This window comes from Urocitellus parryii (genome assembly GCF_045843805.1).
Source record: "Urocitellus parryii isolate mUroPar1 chromosome 12 unlocalized genomic scaffold, mUroPar1.hap1 SUPER_12_unloc_1, whole genome shotgun sequence".
NCBI lineage: Eukaryota > Metazoa > Chordata > Mammalia > Rodentia > Sciuridae > Urocitellus > Urocitellus parryii.
Genome location: NW_027551758.1, coordinates 460,302 through 479,994, shown reverse-complemented (window position 1 = coordinate 479,994; position 19,693 = coordinate 460,302). Strand labels below are relative to the sequence as shown.

At 45.9% G+C, this 19,693-nt stretch overlaps 1 protein-coding gene across 1 annotated transcript in view; it reads right to left on the bottom strand.

Moving 5' to 3' along the window:
* Positions 1–17,739: 17,739 nt before the first annotated feature.
* LOC144251258 (xylosyl- and glucuronyltransferase LARGE1-like) overlaps positions 17,740–19,693 on the bottom strand; it is a gene marked incomplete at its 3' end in the record, with an annotated part of 138,966 nt that continues 137,012 nt past the window's right edge. Inside the window, exon 4 of the mRNA XM_077794280.1 lies at positions 17,740–17,865. Coding sequence (XP_077650406.1) covers positions 17,740–17,865 — 126 coding nt within the window. The remainder of the gene's footprint in view (positions 17,866–19,693) is intronic.

Sequence of the window (19,693 nt, the reverse complement as noted above, 5' to 3'; positions counted from 1 at the left end):
TTTTCTACAATGATTTCATTTTACAGATGATGAGTCTAAGGGTCAGGGAGCACAGTATCACGAAGCTAGTTTTGCAGGTCTGAAGCAAAACCAGGTCTGACTTGCTCTCAAGTCTTTTTTTCTTTCACTGCATTCCTTCATTCAATAAATATCCAAGTGAGCACTGATGGTGAGTGAGGCACTGGCCAGGGGTGTGAATGCAGCAATGAACAAATGTGTTGTCTTTCTGGAACTCACAACGTAGAGCAGCAGGTAGACAATGAGTCGCCAGCCATTCTGACATGATATGTGCTTCCACGGAGATTGGACAGTGAATTTTTTTTGGGGGGGGGGTGGGGCCATGTGAAGTGCAAAGAAACCGAGGCCCAGAGTTGTGCCCAGAGTCACACGGCAGAGGTGCAGGCAGAGGCCACTTCCCTCTCCTTCCCCTAAACCAGGCTCCCGACTCTGATTGCTGACTCAGGACTCCTGCTGCCACTGCTGGTTTAAATCAGGGCTGTCTGACTAGTGAGAAATGTCACTTCCCGATTCCTTAGGGGACCAATCACCCATCATGGCTGGCTTGGGGGCAGCAAGCTGGCAGTGTAGAAGGCAGACACTGACAAGCTGTCACACCTGAGATTGACGACACCAGAGAACGCGCCCAAAATAGACTGTGGAGCAAGGCTGGTGAGTGCAGCTGGGTCTGCAGGGCGGAAATGAGGGCCCATTACCGCTCATTCTGCACATGAACACCACAAGAGTACAGCATACATTAGATACCTACTGTGCGCCAAACACCGCTCTGAGCACGCAGCTCGTCCCAGTGAGGCAAGTGGACAAGCTCATGATGCCACTTTTCAGGTGAGGAAGGTTTAGCAAACTGCTCTAAGCCACACAGCCAGAAAGCAGACGGGCACCGTTTGAACCCAGGCAGAGAGGGACATGAGGGATCTCATTTTTCCTCTGTCTGTAACCATGAAACAACTGTTTGCAGATATGAATACCATATTTATAGAGGAGGTCAGCATCAGAAATGAAACCTCTCCATATCCCTGGGACAGTGATACTGAGCTGAGCCCGTGGCCCAGCAGGAAACAGGGAGGGACGGTGGGGGTGGGTGGCCAGGTGGGCTGCAGGAGCTGCCCACCAAGCCTCAGGGCCCTGGGGGTGCCACCCGGTTGGATGTGAAATGTCTTTGGGGGCTGAGTCTCTCTGCAGATTTGGAGTCGGCCTTTAGTGGGCCGGAGAAAACTGCCAGAAATTGATTACTGACCAGGAAACCCAGACGTCATCTGGGAAGACAGCAGAAGTCAACGTGATTAAAGTGGAGACCAGAAAGGCCATCATCCATCAAGGGCACAGAGGAAAGCGGTTCAAAGGTAGACACAAGACCTGGGCATGAGGACAAGGCCATGGAAGGAGTCTGGCCCAAACCCTGGCTTCTGAAATACCCACACCCCAGAGGGGTCATAAACATAAAGCAAAAGCCGAGAAACCAGAGCCCACGGGCAAACACCAGGTGAATCAGAACAGGGTCTCATCTCCTCCAGGTTGGGACAGGAGGACTAGATGACAGACTCTCTAGGGTCCACAGAGCAACACCTTCTCCTCAGCCTGGCACGTCAGCCTGACCATCCCGCATGACCTCTAGGTAGGAGGCATCCTGGTGTTTCCTGACCTGTCTTCTACGACTCTGCCTTTGCAAACCTTTGTCCCTCCCTGGCATATCCTCCCTTCTTCTCTACTTACTGTGACTCTGTGTGTGACCTTCAAGGATGCACTCAAATGCACCCTTTCTGGAAAGCCCTCCTTGAACACTGTGGCAGAAGGTCACCTCCTGGGTCACCTCTCTCTTCCCCACTCCATTCTTCATTCCTAACAAAACACCAGTTTCCTTGGTAGATGCAATGTCCCCAGCCCCTGTGAATGGGTCACGATCCATTCAAGGTTGACGTTAACCATGAAGATCCTAGGTTTTGATTTTCCAGCCTCCCTTGCAGCTAGGGTTCCCAAAAAGTTTCACAGAAAAGCATTTGATTCTTAATACAAAGGTTCAGCTGTAGCCACTGACATCCTCCTCCCCCATCACCCACCTTTCTGTCATGAGGAGAGATGTAATGACTGGAACCATCACAGCCATCCTGTGCCCATGAGGCAAAGGGCAACATGTTTCTGACTTATGAACCAATGTCTGCAACTGCTTATTCCAGAATTTTTAGGTGAGAAATTCTAAAAGTTGGGGTTTCTGATGCTTATTGTAAGCATTTCTAACATAATCTGAGGGAGATACTGGTTCCTTCTTCAGTACTCCCTAGACTCTTGCAGTTAACTCTTTGGGAGAACACACCACATGCCCTTGTAATTATTTATTTACATGCCTGCACCTGGAAGTGTTGGAAAGAGAATTTCTAGGCTGGCAGAGAGCTTGACTTTATTATTCTTTTTGAGTGCCATGGTGCCTGGAGGATAGTTAGTATTCAATAGCTGCCCTTTGGTTCAAGAATAGAAATCACGATGATGACATTCTCAATAATCCTCACATTCAGTCTGTTGACAGTAAATCAGTTATAAAAGCCCCATCAAAGTGGCTGCAGAATAGAGAAACAGAGCCACCTTTTCTTTGTTGAAGGGCCAACCCGCTTGTCACTTTTTTCTAGAAGGAGTTTCAACACCCTGTTACATGTTTGGCCCTGGGAAAGAGAAGGACAGCGCTCTCACAAGTCCTCCCCCTCGCCACTGTCGGGATTCAGATTCCAGGTGGGAAAGAAGGAGCAGACAGACCTCCCAGCCGGACTCACCATGGCTCCCGTCGGCCCTGTGACCTGCGCCAGGTTGCCCAGGACCTTGGACCTCGCCTGGGGAGGGGGTGCGGCAGCAGCTGCCCTGCAGAGTGTGGTCAAGACAGGACTGGTGCGAGCATGGACAGGGCGAGGCTGATTTTAGGTGTCAGCTTGATTGGATTAGGGCAGAGAGAGGGTCACGGAGGAGATGGGCATGTGGGGGTGGACAGAGTGGGGAAGGTGCACTCTGGATGTGGGCACCACTCTATCAGCTGGGTCCCGACAGAACACCAAGGCCATTTCCTCTCTCTCCAGAGCTGGGATTCCCTCCTCTCCTCCTGCCTTGGACACGAGAACTCCAGACCCCCAACCTTGGGACTCCAGGACTTACGCCAGTGGCCCCCAGTATTCTTAGACCCCACGGGGCAGGGGCTGAGAGTTACACCGCCCGCCCCCCTGGTGTGAGCCTTCTACCCAGGGCTCCAGCTTGCAGACAGTGTGCTGTCCTGGGACTTCTCAGCCTGCATAATGGTGTGAGCCAACTCCCCTAATACATCCCTCTCATCTATCTATATAGATCTGATTTGTTCTATCTCTCCGGAGGACCCTGACAAATAGAGACATGAAGACGTATCACATGTGTTCAATTACAAAAGAAATCTGGTTTAGACCTCATGAAACCGTCGCCTTACCACCAGGAAGACTGGATGAGAACCGAATCTCTACGGGGAGAAGGAAGAATGAGAGACAAGATTTTAAATAAGGGACTGCAGACAGTCCCAGAGCCCGAGGGACCAGGCTGGGGAGCCTACAGACAATAGCCCAGAGACACCCGGCCAGGGCCAGGGCTCCCCCTGGCCAGATCTCAAGGAGACTTGCAGGGGGCTGTTCAGGAAGAAAACACTTCGGAGTGGGGTTGACACTGGGCAGAGCCTGGAGAGTGCGACCAGGCAGGCAGCAAGGCCTTGGTCAGAAGCACAGGGTTCCAATCCTACCCCTGGCTGTCCCCAACTCTGTCATCCAAACAAATTAATGTATTGGAACCTCTGTTTCCCAGTAATTCCCTCTAATTCCCTATGTTAAGAGGAAATAATACTCAGAGCTGAGGATCAAAGGGACAAAGGAAGTGACGATGCTGACAGTGAATTTCATGTGTCCACTTAACTGGATCATGGAGCGTCCAGCTATCTGACTCTGGTGTTTCCAGATGAGACTGGCATCTGATTCAGTGGACTCTGGACAGCAGGTGGCCTTCACCTGAGGGCCCGGATAAAACAAAAGGCTGAGCAAGGAGAATTTGCTCCCCCACCTTTTTTTTTTTTCTGCACATTTGAGGTAGGACACAGTCTACCTGGGTCTCCAGCTTGTGGGAGACCCACAAGTCTCCCAGGTGGGACTTCTCAGCCTCCCCAGTCACGAATTCAGATTTTTTTTTTAAATAATAAACCTCCTCAGATAAAGAAAGAATAGTTGTATCTCTTATTGGTTCTTTTCTTCTGGAGAACCTAATACGGCAGTGCCCCCCTGTCTGTGGAGGAGAACATTTCAAGACCCCCAAGGGACGTCTAAAACTACAGAGAGCACTGATTCCTATGTGCACTATGATTTTTCCTGTGCGCCCGGCAGCTTTGCCACATGGAACTAAAGTTAATCAGTCTTTCCCTGTTTTATCTCCTTTGTATCACTGCTGTGAACTGTGGGGCCATCTTAAGTGAAATAACACCTGAACACAAGCACCGCAGTGCCGTGGATCTGACGACGGAGATGGCTAGGAAATGAGTAATGGGGAGGTAGTGTATAAGGTGTGGATACGCTGGACACAGGAATGATTTACTTCCTGGGTGGGACCAAGTGGAATGGCGTGAGATTTTGGTGTGCAATTTCAAACTGACGGATTATATACTTTTGGAATTTTCCACTTAGCATGTTTGGATCACAGGTAGTTGAAGCCATGGAAAGAGAAACAGTGGTGTGCGCACCATACAGCCCAAAACAGATCTGTGCTCCATACGTGGCATCAACTGGAACACGTACTCCATGGGGAGTTTCTCCCTGAGGAAGGCTCTGCACAAGCTCAAAAGGTGCTGTCTGAAGGCCTGGACTCCTGCACCTTGGAGAATGTGGGGCCTGACTTGTATGTGAGGTGAGGCCTGGCCAAGGTGGGTCCGCTACCGTGAATCTCCTCTTCCAAACTTCATTTTCTTTTCTCAATCCTGACAACTACCAGGTATTATATAAAAATGATGCTCTTGATTCCAAGACTTTTATTAGAGGCTTTTTCTTCCAGCCCAAATGCTCTGCTGTGGTGCATTCGGGGTCCTGGCACTCACGATGCTTTGCCTCCTGTTACTCAGGTTTCTGTTTGTTGCCTCTTGGTTTTTACAAGTCTCAGTAAAAATGAAGAAAATTCTTCCCAGACAAAAATGCATCATAACCCAGGAAGGGAGAAGAAAGCAGACCAAACTCAACTCGTTTTCCAGATGAAGAAACTAAATGAGTGGTCCTCAGAGCAGCTTCTCTGCAGACGACCAATAGAGATCTGCAAAGGATGACCAGCCTGTCCCCTCTCTGTAGAATTCATTACTAAAACTAAAATCATTTGCAGAATCCCCAGGGTGTCCTCTGGGGGGGCGTGTGCTGAGCTGGGGAGGATGTAGGGAGGTGGATCTCACCTTGGAGACAGGTTTGGAGTCTCAGGTGAGAATCTCAGCAGGGCTGCTGAGACCCCCTGGGTTCCTAGTGCATGGGCTGCAGCCAGCTGGCTGAGTGTTGGGGCTGCCACATGAGTCACTGCTTGGGCGCCCAGCGAGGGCACCTTCTGCAGGGGCACCTGAGGTGCTTTTTTCTGTCTTCGTCCCTTTCCCTGCAGAGCTGGGTGCTTCCTTCTCCCTGTGATCCAGCGGCCCTGCCCAACCTGCTGGAAGCACACGCCACTCAGGCTGACCCAGGAGTCACTCCTGACCATTCCTACAAACACAGGCACGGGGTCAGCATGGGCACGTGTCTCAAGAAGGTCAATGGGGTCCTTCTGTGGAGCCGTCGAGAGAGAGGGGCAGGAACTACATAAACTACAGAGTTCTACAAGACAATACAGTTACGGTGCCCTAAGAAGAGAAAATGGGGTAGGAAGACGAAATAAGTACAAAATATTCAAAAAGTGAACAGAGGGAACTGGAGGATGTTATGCTAAGGAAAACAAGCCTGTCTCCAAAAGTCAAGGTTGAGTGCATCTCTCAGATGAGGAAGAGAGAGAGAGTTGGGGGGGGAGGGGGGGGGAGAGGGAGGGAGGGAGGAAACTCATGAAAATGCACAGGAGACCTACAAGAGCAGACGGGATGAAGGAAGAGGAGGAGGGGAGGGCGTGGGGAAGGACCGGGGAATGAACTCTACCAGGTTATGCAATGTCCACGTATGAAAATCCCACACTGAATCCTGCATATATATTACAATGCACTTATTAAAATAACAATGACATTAATAAAAGGAAGAAGAGTAGAGAAGCAGATCTGGGGAAGTGGGAAGGGACCAGGGGCAGGAAAGGGAAGGTTCTAGGGAGTGAGACTGATCAAATTACATTAGGTGCACCTGAAATATGGCAAAATGAATCCCACTATTATATATAATTACGAGAGAGAGAGAGAGAGAGAGAGAGAGAGAGAGAGAGAGAGAGAGAGAGGGGACTCTTCAACCTGGCATCATAGATGCCAACCATTCTCACCTTACCCTGTTTGGCTTTCTTCGTGGCTCATTTTACTTCCTGCCATGGCCAGTCAGAGCACTCATTTTCCTGTGTGACATCTGTATTCTGCAGTAGAACATAAACTCCTGGAAAGGTCTGCATTGCCTCATGCACTGCTAACAACCCATGCTCATAGCAAGTGTGCAGTGAAGACCTGTTGAAGAGCTGAGCCCTGTACACTGGCCGGTCCCCTAGAAGTCACTCTGGGCCCACAGGGCAAGCAAAGGCTCTCAGAGAGCCAGGAGATTGGCTGTGTCATTTGAGCACATGTTCCTAACTGTGTCAATGCAGAGGGGTATGACACGGTCCTCGTACATACTGGCGTGTACTGGACTCTAAATGCACCTGTCAAACTATTATTTGTTTGTAGAAGACTTAATGAAATTATTCAATAACAGCATTATAAATTGTAAAACAACCCTCATAAAATGAAACTGAATTACTTAGAGTCTTGCATTATAATCCAAAGTACAAAATAAATATACATGAGTCCATATGGATATAAATAAATGATTTAAAAATAATTATAAGTGGAGGAAAAGAGAAAAATGCTCTTTATGGAGAAATTCTGGAAATCAGGTGGCTCCACAGGGGACATCCACTGAACCTCCATGATATTCTTTCCCCAAACTCACAGCCTCCACCTCCTCATGAGAAACAAGACAAGTCAAGTTTAAGAGATATTTTATAAGCTACCCACCAGTACTCCATAAAACTATCAAGGTCAGTGATGGAAAACCAGGGCCGACTGAAACATTATCACAGAACAAAGGAGACTAAGGACATGTGACAGTAATGGAAGAACAGGTGAACTGCAACGGAAACCCAAGGTTAGTTAATGGTAATACACCACCACTGGTTTGCTGGTTTTCCCAAATGTGCCAGTACCAGATGAGACGTTCACACCAGGGGACACTGGAATTGGATGAGTGGTGCATAGATTCCTCTCTAGTACTTCCGCAACTTCCCGTGAGTCTCAAATTCCTTCAAATAAAGATTTATATTTAAAAAGAAAAAATAGATTCCACAGAAAAATGACAGACCAACAGTAAGGTAAGCTCTTGGGAATGGCCAAACAGCTGAGCTGACACCTCTGTTCCCTGCACAAGCTCATTCCTTGGTCCTTCACAAAGTGCAGAAATGAGCATCTAATGAGATGGGACAAGAACCTGGCAAAAACGCAAAATTCTCAAGAGTGTTTGAAATATGGATTTACAACCACCGCGGTTAGTAAAGGGCTTCCCTCTGAGTGTGTTCTGGGACTTGGGATCTTTCTTCATGTTGGTTCAAAGATGCATGACCAGCAAGACATTTCAAACCGAGCCTTCCAGAATGGCAAAGGCAAGTCTCCGTCATGTTATTTTGTTGTGGTGGTTATTTAAAGTCCTGTGACAGTCTAGAAACTTCATAATGTTTCACTTCACCGGATGAAAAGGGTTTAGAAGTCTCTTTGGAGATTTCTCTCGTAAAAATGAAAGCTAGTAAAGTCCAGTAGGAGAAACACTTGCTTTTCTTGTCGTGGCAAAAATGGATAGGAAAAAAAATGTGCAAAAGAGAACACAGCCATGAAATGAAGTAAATTCCTTTGTCAACAGATATTACAGGAATGAAAAGTGATAGGGAACAACGCCGAAGGCTTGAAGAAACTCATTTTAGATCAAATTTCATAGGAGCTTTGCCATGGAGTTTAGCCGAAGAACGGAGGATTCTGAGGACTTTGCTAGCCTCTGAATGGGTTTGCTTTAGCTGGAGTAACAGGAATTGGGGGTCCCCGTAGAGAGCGGGTTCCCCAGGTCGCATCACTGATAGGCAAGTCTGCAACAAAGTACTGAAAGCCAGGTGCACAAATATTATTTGATGCCATTGATCTGGCTAATTTTATAAAATGCCAGTTGAAAATCTCATAAAAGTTTTTACAACACTCTCCACCAACATGAGCAGCGTCAAAAAAAAAAAAAAATTCTATATCACGCAAAGCTTCTCAGGATCACTCCTAAGGGGATGGTGTGCACACAGGTGATTCACAGAGCCCCATTTTTACGAAAAGATGATTATTAGTTAGTTTGGCATCTCAAACTTTAAAAAAAAATGCACATTTTTAGTCTGAGTCTTTGATATAGCTGTAATGAATGAAAAAATAAGTACTTTTAGAAAGTGATTTCTGATATAGATACAGCTTTTAGAAAAATCAATGTTTGAAACTGTTTCCATGGTCATGGGATTATAATGCCAGAAATGATGTTATCTATCAAAACCCTCATTTCTACACACTTCCAAAACTTCAAAACAAGTGTTTTTTAACCTTCAAGATTAATTTCCAAATAAATAATTACAACAGGTTTTTGAGCAGGTTTGTCAAAAACAAAGATATTAAAAATCAATAAATTAGCAAAACCAAATGATTGTCATCAAGAAAGTCTTAAATTTGAATGCTACCAAAACATGCATGTGATTTTTTGGATTAAATTGGAAAAAAAATGACTATAAAATTTAAGCAGCTTAGTCAACAATGTACTTTCCCTCTGTTTTGATCTGCATATTATAGGGAGATATTTCTTTTGCAATAGTAATCATTAAAAAAAGTACTTTTATATAACAGGCCTTAAAAAATTCAACTATGAATTACTGTGGCACAAAGAACTATACTGACATTTTGAAAATAATGAAGGGCATTCAATAATGTCTTTCATAGTTTAAGATATGAATACTAAGAATGTTTTCCCTAAGAGTAAAAGGGCTTATTATTAATAAATTAACTTAAAATTACTCAAACATGTATTAGAGTAGATGTTCTATGGTCTATGATCTATTCAGGTACAGTGATAGAACAGATGTGTATTGAAACAGGTCAGCTCAGCAGTATTTCAGTGCTATGATCCATAAGTCAAAACCAAGCTCTTTAACAGAGCCTGGGGCCTGGACCCTATGCCCCACATTTCACACCCACCCACTTGTCATTTCTGGGGACCCTGGGATCTTTTAGCCCTCTAGGTTCATTGATGTTCCTTTTCTCTAAAAGCACGCTCATGTCTTACCAGGATACTGCATGCTACTGTCTGTAGTGTGTGGAAATTATCTGCTGAAAGTTCTGCCCCTTGGTTTGACTGTGGGCCTCTTTGAGGGCAGGGATCACGGTGATGACCTTGCCTGTCTACCCTCAGCAGGACTCCACATCCTCAAATTCTTGCACTCACACGTGGACACTCAGTTCTGGGTCGCCTGCCTGACAGAAACTTGCTCAGCAGGCCTTCCCTCCAGAGTGGTCCTGGTCTTCAGATGCTGGCCTGGCTGTCCACCTGCCTGCTCCTCTTCAGGATAACCAGAGAACTAGAGCAGGGACTCCTGCTGGTCCCAGATACTCTCCTCTGCTCACCGCCTGGCTGTGGACCATGAGCCTCTAGACTGACGGTCTTCTCCAGAATCTGGGCCAGTCCCACTGGCTTTTGAGGCCCAGTGCTAATGCTATGGACCCATACCTTCCCCAGAGGAGACTCTTGGTCAGCGGTCCCCTGTCCACAGGCACCAAGCATTGTGTTTGCCTCTCTCACAACCTTGTTCTTATTCAGAGACTCTGACTTTAGGTGGGGATTATTTCCTTCAGTGGGCTTCTGAGGACCCTGCCCCATAAGGTATTCTACAATCACAAAGGGTCTGTTCTGTGTGCCTCTGAGAGGAGCTGAGGGATCAATAAAACCATGGATCTCCTACTCGGGTCTTCAGAACACAGCACTTCATACACAGAACTAGAACTCAGCTCCCCCCCCATCTGAAGAATTCCCATTAGCAACTCTTAGCAGTGTTTTGATATATTCTCTGGGAAATGCTGCAGTAGGGTAATTTTCCAGGGGCCTTTCTTCTAGGAATCCTGCTGATATTTCTAGGAATAGCGGCATCCGAGGCACATTGGCTACACGTGACAGCAGGGGATGGATAACTTACAGCAGTGACACCCAAAGCCTGTGAGAGCAGGGCCCTGATTCCCAGTGCAGGTGCCCATTCCAGCTGTACCACAGCCAGGGCTTACCTCAGGCAGGCCACTTCCTCCCTTTGGGTCCCTGTTTCCTCATCAGTGAAGTGGAGTGTTGGGACAGGTGAATGAGAAGAGCCCTGTTGGCTGGTGTGTTTCTGCCCACCAGCTGAAGGGAATTCCCAGAGAGCTCAGGAGCGACGCCGATTTCTTATTTTAATCATAGCAGACTTACTCAGGTCTCATTGGGCTGTCCTAGCTGCTTGGCACATCATCCCTTTGAAATTTCACATCTCTGTAAAGTCGTGGTCACTTTCCTATCTGGGACCGGCTGGAGAACTATGCAGCAGCCCTACAGTGGCCTAGGGCGAGTGCACTGCAGCTGTCAAGCAATTCCAAGGCACAGCCGCCGTGTGCCAGTGCCCAGACAGGGGGACAGCGGCTCCTGTTTGGACTCCTTCAGGGTACTGGTAGCAAGAGTAAGCCCAGAGATAGTGAAACACCAGGGTCCCTGTGCTAAGGTCACGCCATGAAACCCAAAAGGCACTGGCCTCAAGTGAAGAGATCTGCCTGGCTTTTAGATTTTAGATCTTCTATCCCCAAACCACTGCTGCTTCTTCCTCCAACCGCTCTGACCGTCCCATTCCTCCTCCTCCTCACTCTCTCTCTGGTTTCTCCCTTCACGGTCCACCGCAGTCTGCTTTGCTGAGGGACCTCCAGGATGCTGATGCCCAGGGGTGCCTCATCTTCCTCAAAAGATGTGGAAACCCACACCTCTCTAGGAACTGTCGAATGTTTTAAAACTTGAGTTATGTGCTATTCTTTTATACAAATGCTACCCATGCCCTCTAGGAAAGTAGATCTTCCCCCTCACCCGCGCCCGGCACAGATGGCCTGGTTCTCTTGGGTGTTCTTTGAGGTGTATTTGATTCCCAGTTTATGAATGGGTTGGGGTCTAAAGTTCAACCTCTGAATCTGTTGGTTAAAATCCAAACATTCTTTCAAGGAGACAACGTTGCATTCATGATTTTTGTTCTGGAGCGAGCTTGTGAAATCCACTAAATTCAAAAAGGGCTCACGCAGAACAGCCCTGGGGACTCCGTTCATCACGTATTGTGTTTCTTTGGAAAATACGCTCAGGTAGAAACTCAGCCCCTGCCCCACAGAAGGCTCCGCACCCAGAGTCAGAGGTGTGGGTTGGAGTCTCAGCTCTGCCATATTTAGCTGTATGACTCTGGGCAAGTCATCTGTACAGCCTTAATCTGTAGGGTCCTTGGTCTCCTGACTTACAAAACAGTCTGAGATTCACCTTGTTTAGGCTTCTGTGACAATTCGGTGGAGCCATGTCTGGAACACTATTCCCACCCAATAGATCTGGAAAATGCCTTTGCATCTTTTGAGGGCGAGGATGAAACTCGTAGGGCTGACTTCCTCTGAAATGTGCTCCCTGTCCATCCCACACACATTCTTGCAGTGATGGCGCAGGTCCCATGGCTTGCCCACCCACATCTCTGTCACTGCTCCTAACTTGCACTTGGTTCCCAGTCTTCTGCACTTAGCCCTGGACTTGCTCTTAGCTCCAGGGCATAGCAGGGGAGGAGCGGTGGTTGGGCAGGACTGGGAGGGGGACAGCACGGATGCTGTAGGCTGAGGAGAGGGCGGGGCCAGGAGATGAGGAAGGAGCAGCGTTCAGGCATCTGGGAGTTTGGATGTGAAGATTCAGCTCTGGTTTCTACAGAAAGCCTGGGGGATCCAGAGCCTGCATCACACCCCAGTGGGACAGGGCCCTCCTCTTGTTCCACAGCCACCTTCACTTCCTTATGTCACAGTGCTCAGCAGGCTGTTCTGGAATTTTCCACTTACCTGGTGATTCTCCTGAGGGCAGGAACCATGGCTTACTCGGCTCTAGTGTCCCAGTAACAGCTACAGACCCAGGATGGATGCTCTGCTTGCTGTTTCCTGGCCAGTCCCAACTGTGTCTGGCCAGCACTTCATTCTCTAATGGCCCATGGAAGCCTGGAGGACTAGAGCAAAGTCTCCCAGACCCCATCCCTGTCTCCCTTCTCTAAACCAGCACAGGGACCCTCTGCTGGTCTCCAAGAGTTTGTGTTCTTGGTAAAGGGACACAAAGATACTCCTTGGGTCCCTCCCTATCTCTTTCAAGTTAAGACTCAGCCAGGGAAGGCTGAGTCATTAAGGCTTAGAACTGCAGAGATAAAATTGAAGGTCTTTGAAACACAAAAGACAGTGGTAAAGTCAAGTGCTCTTTCTAGGAGCCCTCAAGAGGCCTGGCTGAGATTGGGGCCAAGAATAATGGTCTCCATTACTGGAAGATCTTAAGTGATTTATTCAAGTCCCTCAGCTGGTACGAAGTAGAACTGTCATTAGAATTTACAGAATTGCTTGGCTCCAATAGACTATGCACTTCTTCCGCCTCTTCAACGAAAACACGTTTCCTTAACTGACCTCAGTACAAAGTTCTCGAATGGCACCCGGGTAGGCGAGATGCTCACAGCTAGGAAGCTTGTCCCTAGCAGGATCTGAAAGGATCTTGTCCCTAGCAGGATCTGAAAGGATCTTGTCCCTAGCAGGATCTGAAAGGATCTGCTGCAGTATGCTGAGCTCTATGCGTATTAGGAGTGAGGTGTGTTGGCTACTAAAGGTGTTTTTATTCCTGTGTTTCTCAGGTAATTGGAAATCCAATTAAACACTATTTGAATTAGTGATATGTAAGTGCAAAAAGAGTTTGTGTTTTCATGAGAGGCAAGCTAAGTGCTTTGCAATGGCTCAAGGAATATAAATCCCTAAAAACATTTCCCTTCCATTAGGTGTGGGTGATCCAAAAGAATGGGAGGGAAAAAAAAATAACTCAAGGGTGCCCTCTAATTGCTTTGCAAGGTCTTATAGTTCTTGCTCCACTTTAAAGAAAAGGACTCCGATAACCCTACAAAATGCATAATGGAGGAGTTTAATGCCAGATAACTCACTTAATCAGCAGACCCAGAAATATGACTTATAGATGAAAGGAGAGTTAATGAAGATTAATTTGTTCTGATTTTTGTTTTAACTGACAATTAAAGCCCAGCACGGAGTGGTGGTGTCCTGGTGTCTTGTTAAATAACTTCTTTCCTATTCTGAGATCTTAGGACTATCCTCCAGACCCCCTTTAAGATAACAGTTCAATTTGGTTTAAAGTCTATAATCCATGGATATTTTGTGCATGGTGTGAGACAGGGATCCATTTTAATTTTTTCTTCCATATGGAGAATCTGGTGTCTAAACATCATTTATGAAAAATGTAACCCTTTCTCCAAGGATCGGCAATGCCATCTCTTCCCGTGTCAAGTTTCCATAAGTGTGTGGGTGTTCCTGGACTCTCTTCTCTGTTCTATTAATCATCTGGCACACCCCAGAGCAAATGCTCAGCAGAAATTTGCCATAGATTTTTAGTGATTACTATTTATGAGTTTTTAACATGAATGAGTGTTTAATTTCATCAAATAAATTTTCCACATCTATTTTGATGATTGTATGGAATTTCTCTTTAATCTATTAACATGCTCAATGATATTTGTAAATTTTTTTAAATGTTAGATCACCCTTGTCTTTCCCGGAATAAACCCAAATTGGCCATGATATATTATCTATTTTCTACATGACTGTATATGGTTTGCTAATATTTGGCTTAAGAACTTGTACATCTGTATTTATGAGCAAAACTAGGCTCTAGTTTTCCTTTTTTGTAACTCTCCTTGTGTAATTTCAGTATTGAGAACATTCTGGTTTCACTGAACAGGTTAAAATCTATCTCTCAATTCCTACTCTCTGGAAGAGTTTAAGATTGGAAATATCTTTTGATTAAAAAAAAAAAGATAGGAATTATTTCTTTGTAGACCTAAAGGGACTGTTTTCTTGGTGAGGTTTAGTGTGGTAATATAACATTATAACATATACACACGCATACACACACACATATATATTTAAATCAGTTTTGGTAAATTCTACACTTCTAGGAATTTGTCTCTTTCATGTAAGTTTTCAAGTACTTTGACATAATGTTGCTCACATTATTTGATAATCTCTGTCATTCTGCTTTATGTATTGAGTTGAAAGCTCCACAAACCGACAGAGCATTTAATCTTTGCTGTATTCCTAGAACTCAGAAGAATTGCTGGCTCAGGCACCGTTAGAGACAGCGTCGATGAATCTGGATTCATGCCACCCCATTCATTTCCTGGTAAGTTCTTTCTTTCTTGATAAGTCCTGCCATAGCTTTGTCTATATTACTGGTCCCTGTCAAAGAACCAACTTTTGACTTTATTGAATAATTGGTTAATCAATTTCTGCTCTTACCTTCTTTATGTCCTGCTTCTAGTTTCCTTCGAATATGCTTCAACGTTCTTGGTATATCATCCTCCGTGGCAAACCAGGCATATTACTTTTTCATTTTTTCTTCTCTTAATACAAACATTTAAGGTTTTCTATTTCCCTACAAGTTTACTCATTCCACTAATTTTGACACATATTATTTCATCTTCATTTAGTCTCTAAGAAGTTTTCAGTTTCAATTATGATTTCCATTTAGAACCATGTGGAATTTAGAAATGGGTTCTCAATTTTAATCAAATACATATTTTTTATCTTATTGTTATAGCCTTCTAATTTAATTATATTCTGTTCAGAGAACTACGATATAGTATAATTCTGTAAAATGTACTAGGATTTTGCTTTATAGTCCTATACATGGTAACATTTTTGCAAATGTTCTATGTGAGTTTGAGAAGGATGTACATTGTCTGACTTTTAAATACAAGGTTCTTCACTTGCCCAAGTGAAGTGGTTAACTGCATACTTCACATTTGCTATATTTTTATCAACTTTTTGATTGATCTTTCAGGATTTGGAAAGGACACATTAAAATATTTTACTACAATAGTAGACATGTCCACTTCTTTCTAGTGATCTGTGTTATGTGGGTACAATTATGTTACAATATATGAAAATTCATAAGTATATATATTTATATGCCTCTACACACATATATTTAAAGACACATGTGTTATAGCATGAAGTGCATCCAAATTTGCATTTTTGTCTCTTCCTTCTTATTAACTTTTATTTTTAAGTGTGACTACCTCTCTCCCTACAGATGGTTTCTCTGACACCAACATAACTATCCTGTTTCCTTTTAGACACTTCCCCTGATAATATTGTCCCATAATTTTACTGTCAGCCTTTTCAGATTACAATGAGAAGGGTATGTGGCTGGTAAACAGTGTATCCCGGATAACATTTTCTCTTCAATCTGAAGATCGGTCTTCTCATTATCACAATTAGTTTACATTTATTTGGTTATTGATATATTTGGACTTACTTCTATCATCTCAATTTCTTGCCTTTTCTGTGCCCAATTTTTCCTATGCTTTTATTTTCACCTTCTTTTCTTGCATTCCTATTTGTGTCTGTTTTTATAAAATGACTGCTCAGGAACCAGGGACAAAGGCCGACTTCAGGTTTATGCCACACTACCTTTTATCCACATTCCCAGCCACCAGGGGGCAGCATATCACCCCACAGGCAAATGCCTTAGGCAGAGGCTCCTTGCTTAAATCTTACCCTTTTGAACTTGCAGTCTACCATGGTTTCTGGTCTCTTGTTTTCCTTACTTCATAGACAGATCTATGCTTTCAAAACAGCGTAAAAAAACAGTTTTAACCCAGCATTTTCAGGTGTCCTTTATAGGGTTAGTTTTATTTTCTTCCCCTCCAAACTTCTTAGTCCACAGTATTCATCAAATATTCCTATTTCATCTGTTTTCCGGATGTCTAACAAGAACACGGGGTATACAAGGAACTGCATACGTGTTGAAAGAATAAATGATGTGGATATTTCTGTTTTAAATACTTTCTAATCTTTTGCAATAAACGTGAAATATAGTAAAAAAACATAAGTTCTTTCTTTTGGCTCCATGATTCTACTCATGGGAAGGAAGGCACATAGAAGGAAAGAGAAGGAAGCTGTTCATAACAACACAATTCGTATCTGTGAACACGTGAGAACAAGTAAGGGTCAGGGGAAGGTGGCTGAGTCATGGATTATTATGGAAGTAGTGGGCATGTGTATTAATACTGTGCAGCTGACTCAGAAAGTGCTTACGATATAAAACAAGCAATGGGCAGAAAAGAGAATTCAATGCACATTAAGACTACAGATACGACATGACACGTACAAGACCAGGAGCCAACTGGAAACCCTCACTGTTAAGAAAGTGAGGTCTGAGATCCTTTTTCTTTTTCAAAACTTAAACTATGGTTCTTACAGTGTGCACAGGCAATGAATATAAATTTTAAAGGAAGCAAACTCTTTAGGGATGTATGTATCTACTCCTTCTCGGGTACAACTAGAGAGGCAAATCGGAATTAGTTAGGACTGTGTTCGGTTCCTGGTTCTGGAACTGAAGTTGACCATGGATAGTTGGTTAAGCCAGGGACGATCAGAACCATCCAAAGTGGAGACTCATCAACTAAATAAATGGTGGTCCATTTGAGCCACGATTAGAATGGCTTGTTATGCAGCGTTGTCTATAGCGCTAGACAACTGAGGCACCTGGTCTTTTTCTTTACAGGCAGATCCTGCCACGGTGCTCGGTATCTAGAGAGCCATGATGAAAACTCTGTGTCATGGTCCCTTCTCTCGGAAGGGGAAAGAGATGTATGCTTCATCCCATGTCTGACCCTCCCACACCTACCACAAGCTCCACAGCAGCTGTCTTCTTTTTTTTTTTTTTTTTTTTTTACGCCTATGTCCTTAACACATTTCTCACTCCCTCTATGCCATAAGGGACTTGGAAATGGGAAGTTATTCACATCAGCATCTACAGCGCCTGGCACAGAGTAGGACTTCGTCACTTCCTTTTCACTTGACTGAAATGAATGGATTTCGGGGAGGTGACATGAACCAAAACAGCTGGCAGCAGATGGCAAGAAAAATAATCATACAAGCTGGTTCTTACTCCAGAGGTCTTTATGCTTTCCAGAAAGCCCCAACACACACGCACGCGCGCAAGCACACACAGAGCCAACGGATTAAGACAAGCATGCCCTTTCTGGTCTTTGGAGCCCCCCTCTCTTTCACCAAGCTGCACACCAACCTCACAGTCATCTGGGCCCCCTCAACCCCCCACGCAGCTTCCCTCTGCTCCCCAGGGCTCCTCACCCTTCCCCTGGGGGTGGGGCCCACGCCCCGCCCCGAGAGGCCTGTCTTGACCCTACCTTTAGATCAGACACGTGTCTGTAGCACTGCTCGGAGCGGGTGTGGTCTGACAGTTGCACATTCCAGAAGCAGGGCAGCTGATACACCAGGAAGGGGTTCTGCTTGATGACGGCATTGAAAATATCCTGGGGGATGAGAGCCAAAGCGGGGTCAAGGCAGGCAGCGGGTTCGGCCTCCGGTTCTGGCTCCCGAGGCAGCACGTCCCCTGTGGGAGGGCGCCCTGGGCATCCTGCCTGGGCACAGGACAGTTTGCACCCAGGGCGTTTCTCTGGCCTGTTATCTCCAGAAACCAAGCGATGATGTTTGGATGGAGGTAGGGATGCCGCAGGCCGACTGGCCGCCTGTGGTCCTGAGGTCTCGCAGAGCATCAGGCAGGGAGCTCATGTGGGGGCAGACAAGGGAGCATCTTTCCTGTGCTCCCTGGCATTTAATAAATGAAGTCTCTTCTCCTCCCCTCCTACCGTCCCATCCAGGAGCCCAGAGTTCTCCACCTGAGCCTCCCAGGGAGGAAACTATGTGGTGACAAGTGGCCCAGCTCACCCAGGGGCTGAGACAGATTATAGATCCTCCCTTCCAGCAGCTGTTTCCTGGGCATTGGGTGGGCTTGTGATGGATGCTGCTTAGACTCCTACAGGCCACAAGGCCAGAGTAGGCAGCCCCCCTTTCCAGGCCAAGTCTCCCTTGTCTCTGGACCAGTCCCCTGGTTTGGGCTCCTCTCCAAGCTCTCTCAGGGGCCACACTTATTAGCCAGCATGGATGGTGGCACCAGGAGGTGAGTTATGGGCCTTTGCTACAGGACTTGGCTGACCTGACTATCCTCACTGGGCATGGTCACACAATTGCTAGCTCTGGGGGACACACTCAAGCCTTGGTGACCTGACTTACAACATGAGGATGATGGATGATGTCCTCTCAGGCTTAAGAGAGCACCCAAGGATTTTTTTTTCTTTAACTCACTCATTATACCGTATCTCATTGTTTAGAAAAGGAAATCAGTTTCTGGCTATCTGAGAAATCCCAAATAGCAATGCTTAAAAAATAGAAAAGTTACCCTGCACAGTATCTGGTTTCCTCTGTATTAGAAAACTGTGTGGGAACTTGAGGATTCAGGTAACTGAACTTTGAACAGAAGCACGGAGATGAGCGCCATGGATTTAGGGAGGTGACATGACAAAATGCAGAGGAATCATCTCTGTGTTCCCAAGACAGCCACCAACATCCCAGCAAGGTCAAAATCTATAGTGACCTGTTGATCCAAGGGCAAAGACTGGAGGCTCCTGACTTTCCTGGTCAAAATGAGAAATGGTTTTGTTATGAATATCTATTGATATGGACAGAGTTCAAGGATCTTTTCAGGTTGCCTGGATAATAGGGAGGTTTCTAGAGCCAGGAAGTTTGTTCTTCCCACTTAAATGTACTTCCCTCAAGTTCAGGGTCACCAGGACAGGGTCTCAGCCTGACAGGTTAGACTTATTTGCCATGGAGGCATGAAAACTCGACTAGGAAACAAGTGGTGGTGCACTGGGGCCAGGGGGAGTAGGGGCCTGCCATGGCTCTGATGAAGACAGTGACCTCCTCTCGGCACAGTGGACTGACAGCAAGTTATGATCCTGCCTCAAAAAACCATGAGCTCCCTGAGACCAAGAGCTGCATCCCCATTCATCTGTCCTACCTCTCCTGAGCATGGCCCTGGTGTCCACTGTGCTCAGGGTACTACGCTAAATGAACAAACAAATGAACCAAAGGAAGAACCAGTGAGGGGAGCAGTGTTTCAGCCTGCCAGGGCCAAGGCAGCTCTTTCCCTCGGAGTCAATAACAGGTGGCAAAATAACCCAGAGCCAGCTGCTTTAAGATCTCCGTGAGCAACAGCACAAGGGCTGCGGCAAGTTTGCATCTGGACTGTGTTAAAAGGCCTGGTTGAGCCCAGGTCCCCCCCAGAACTCCGTTGGAGGT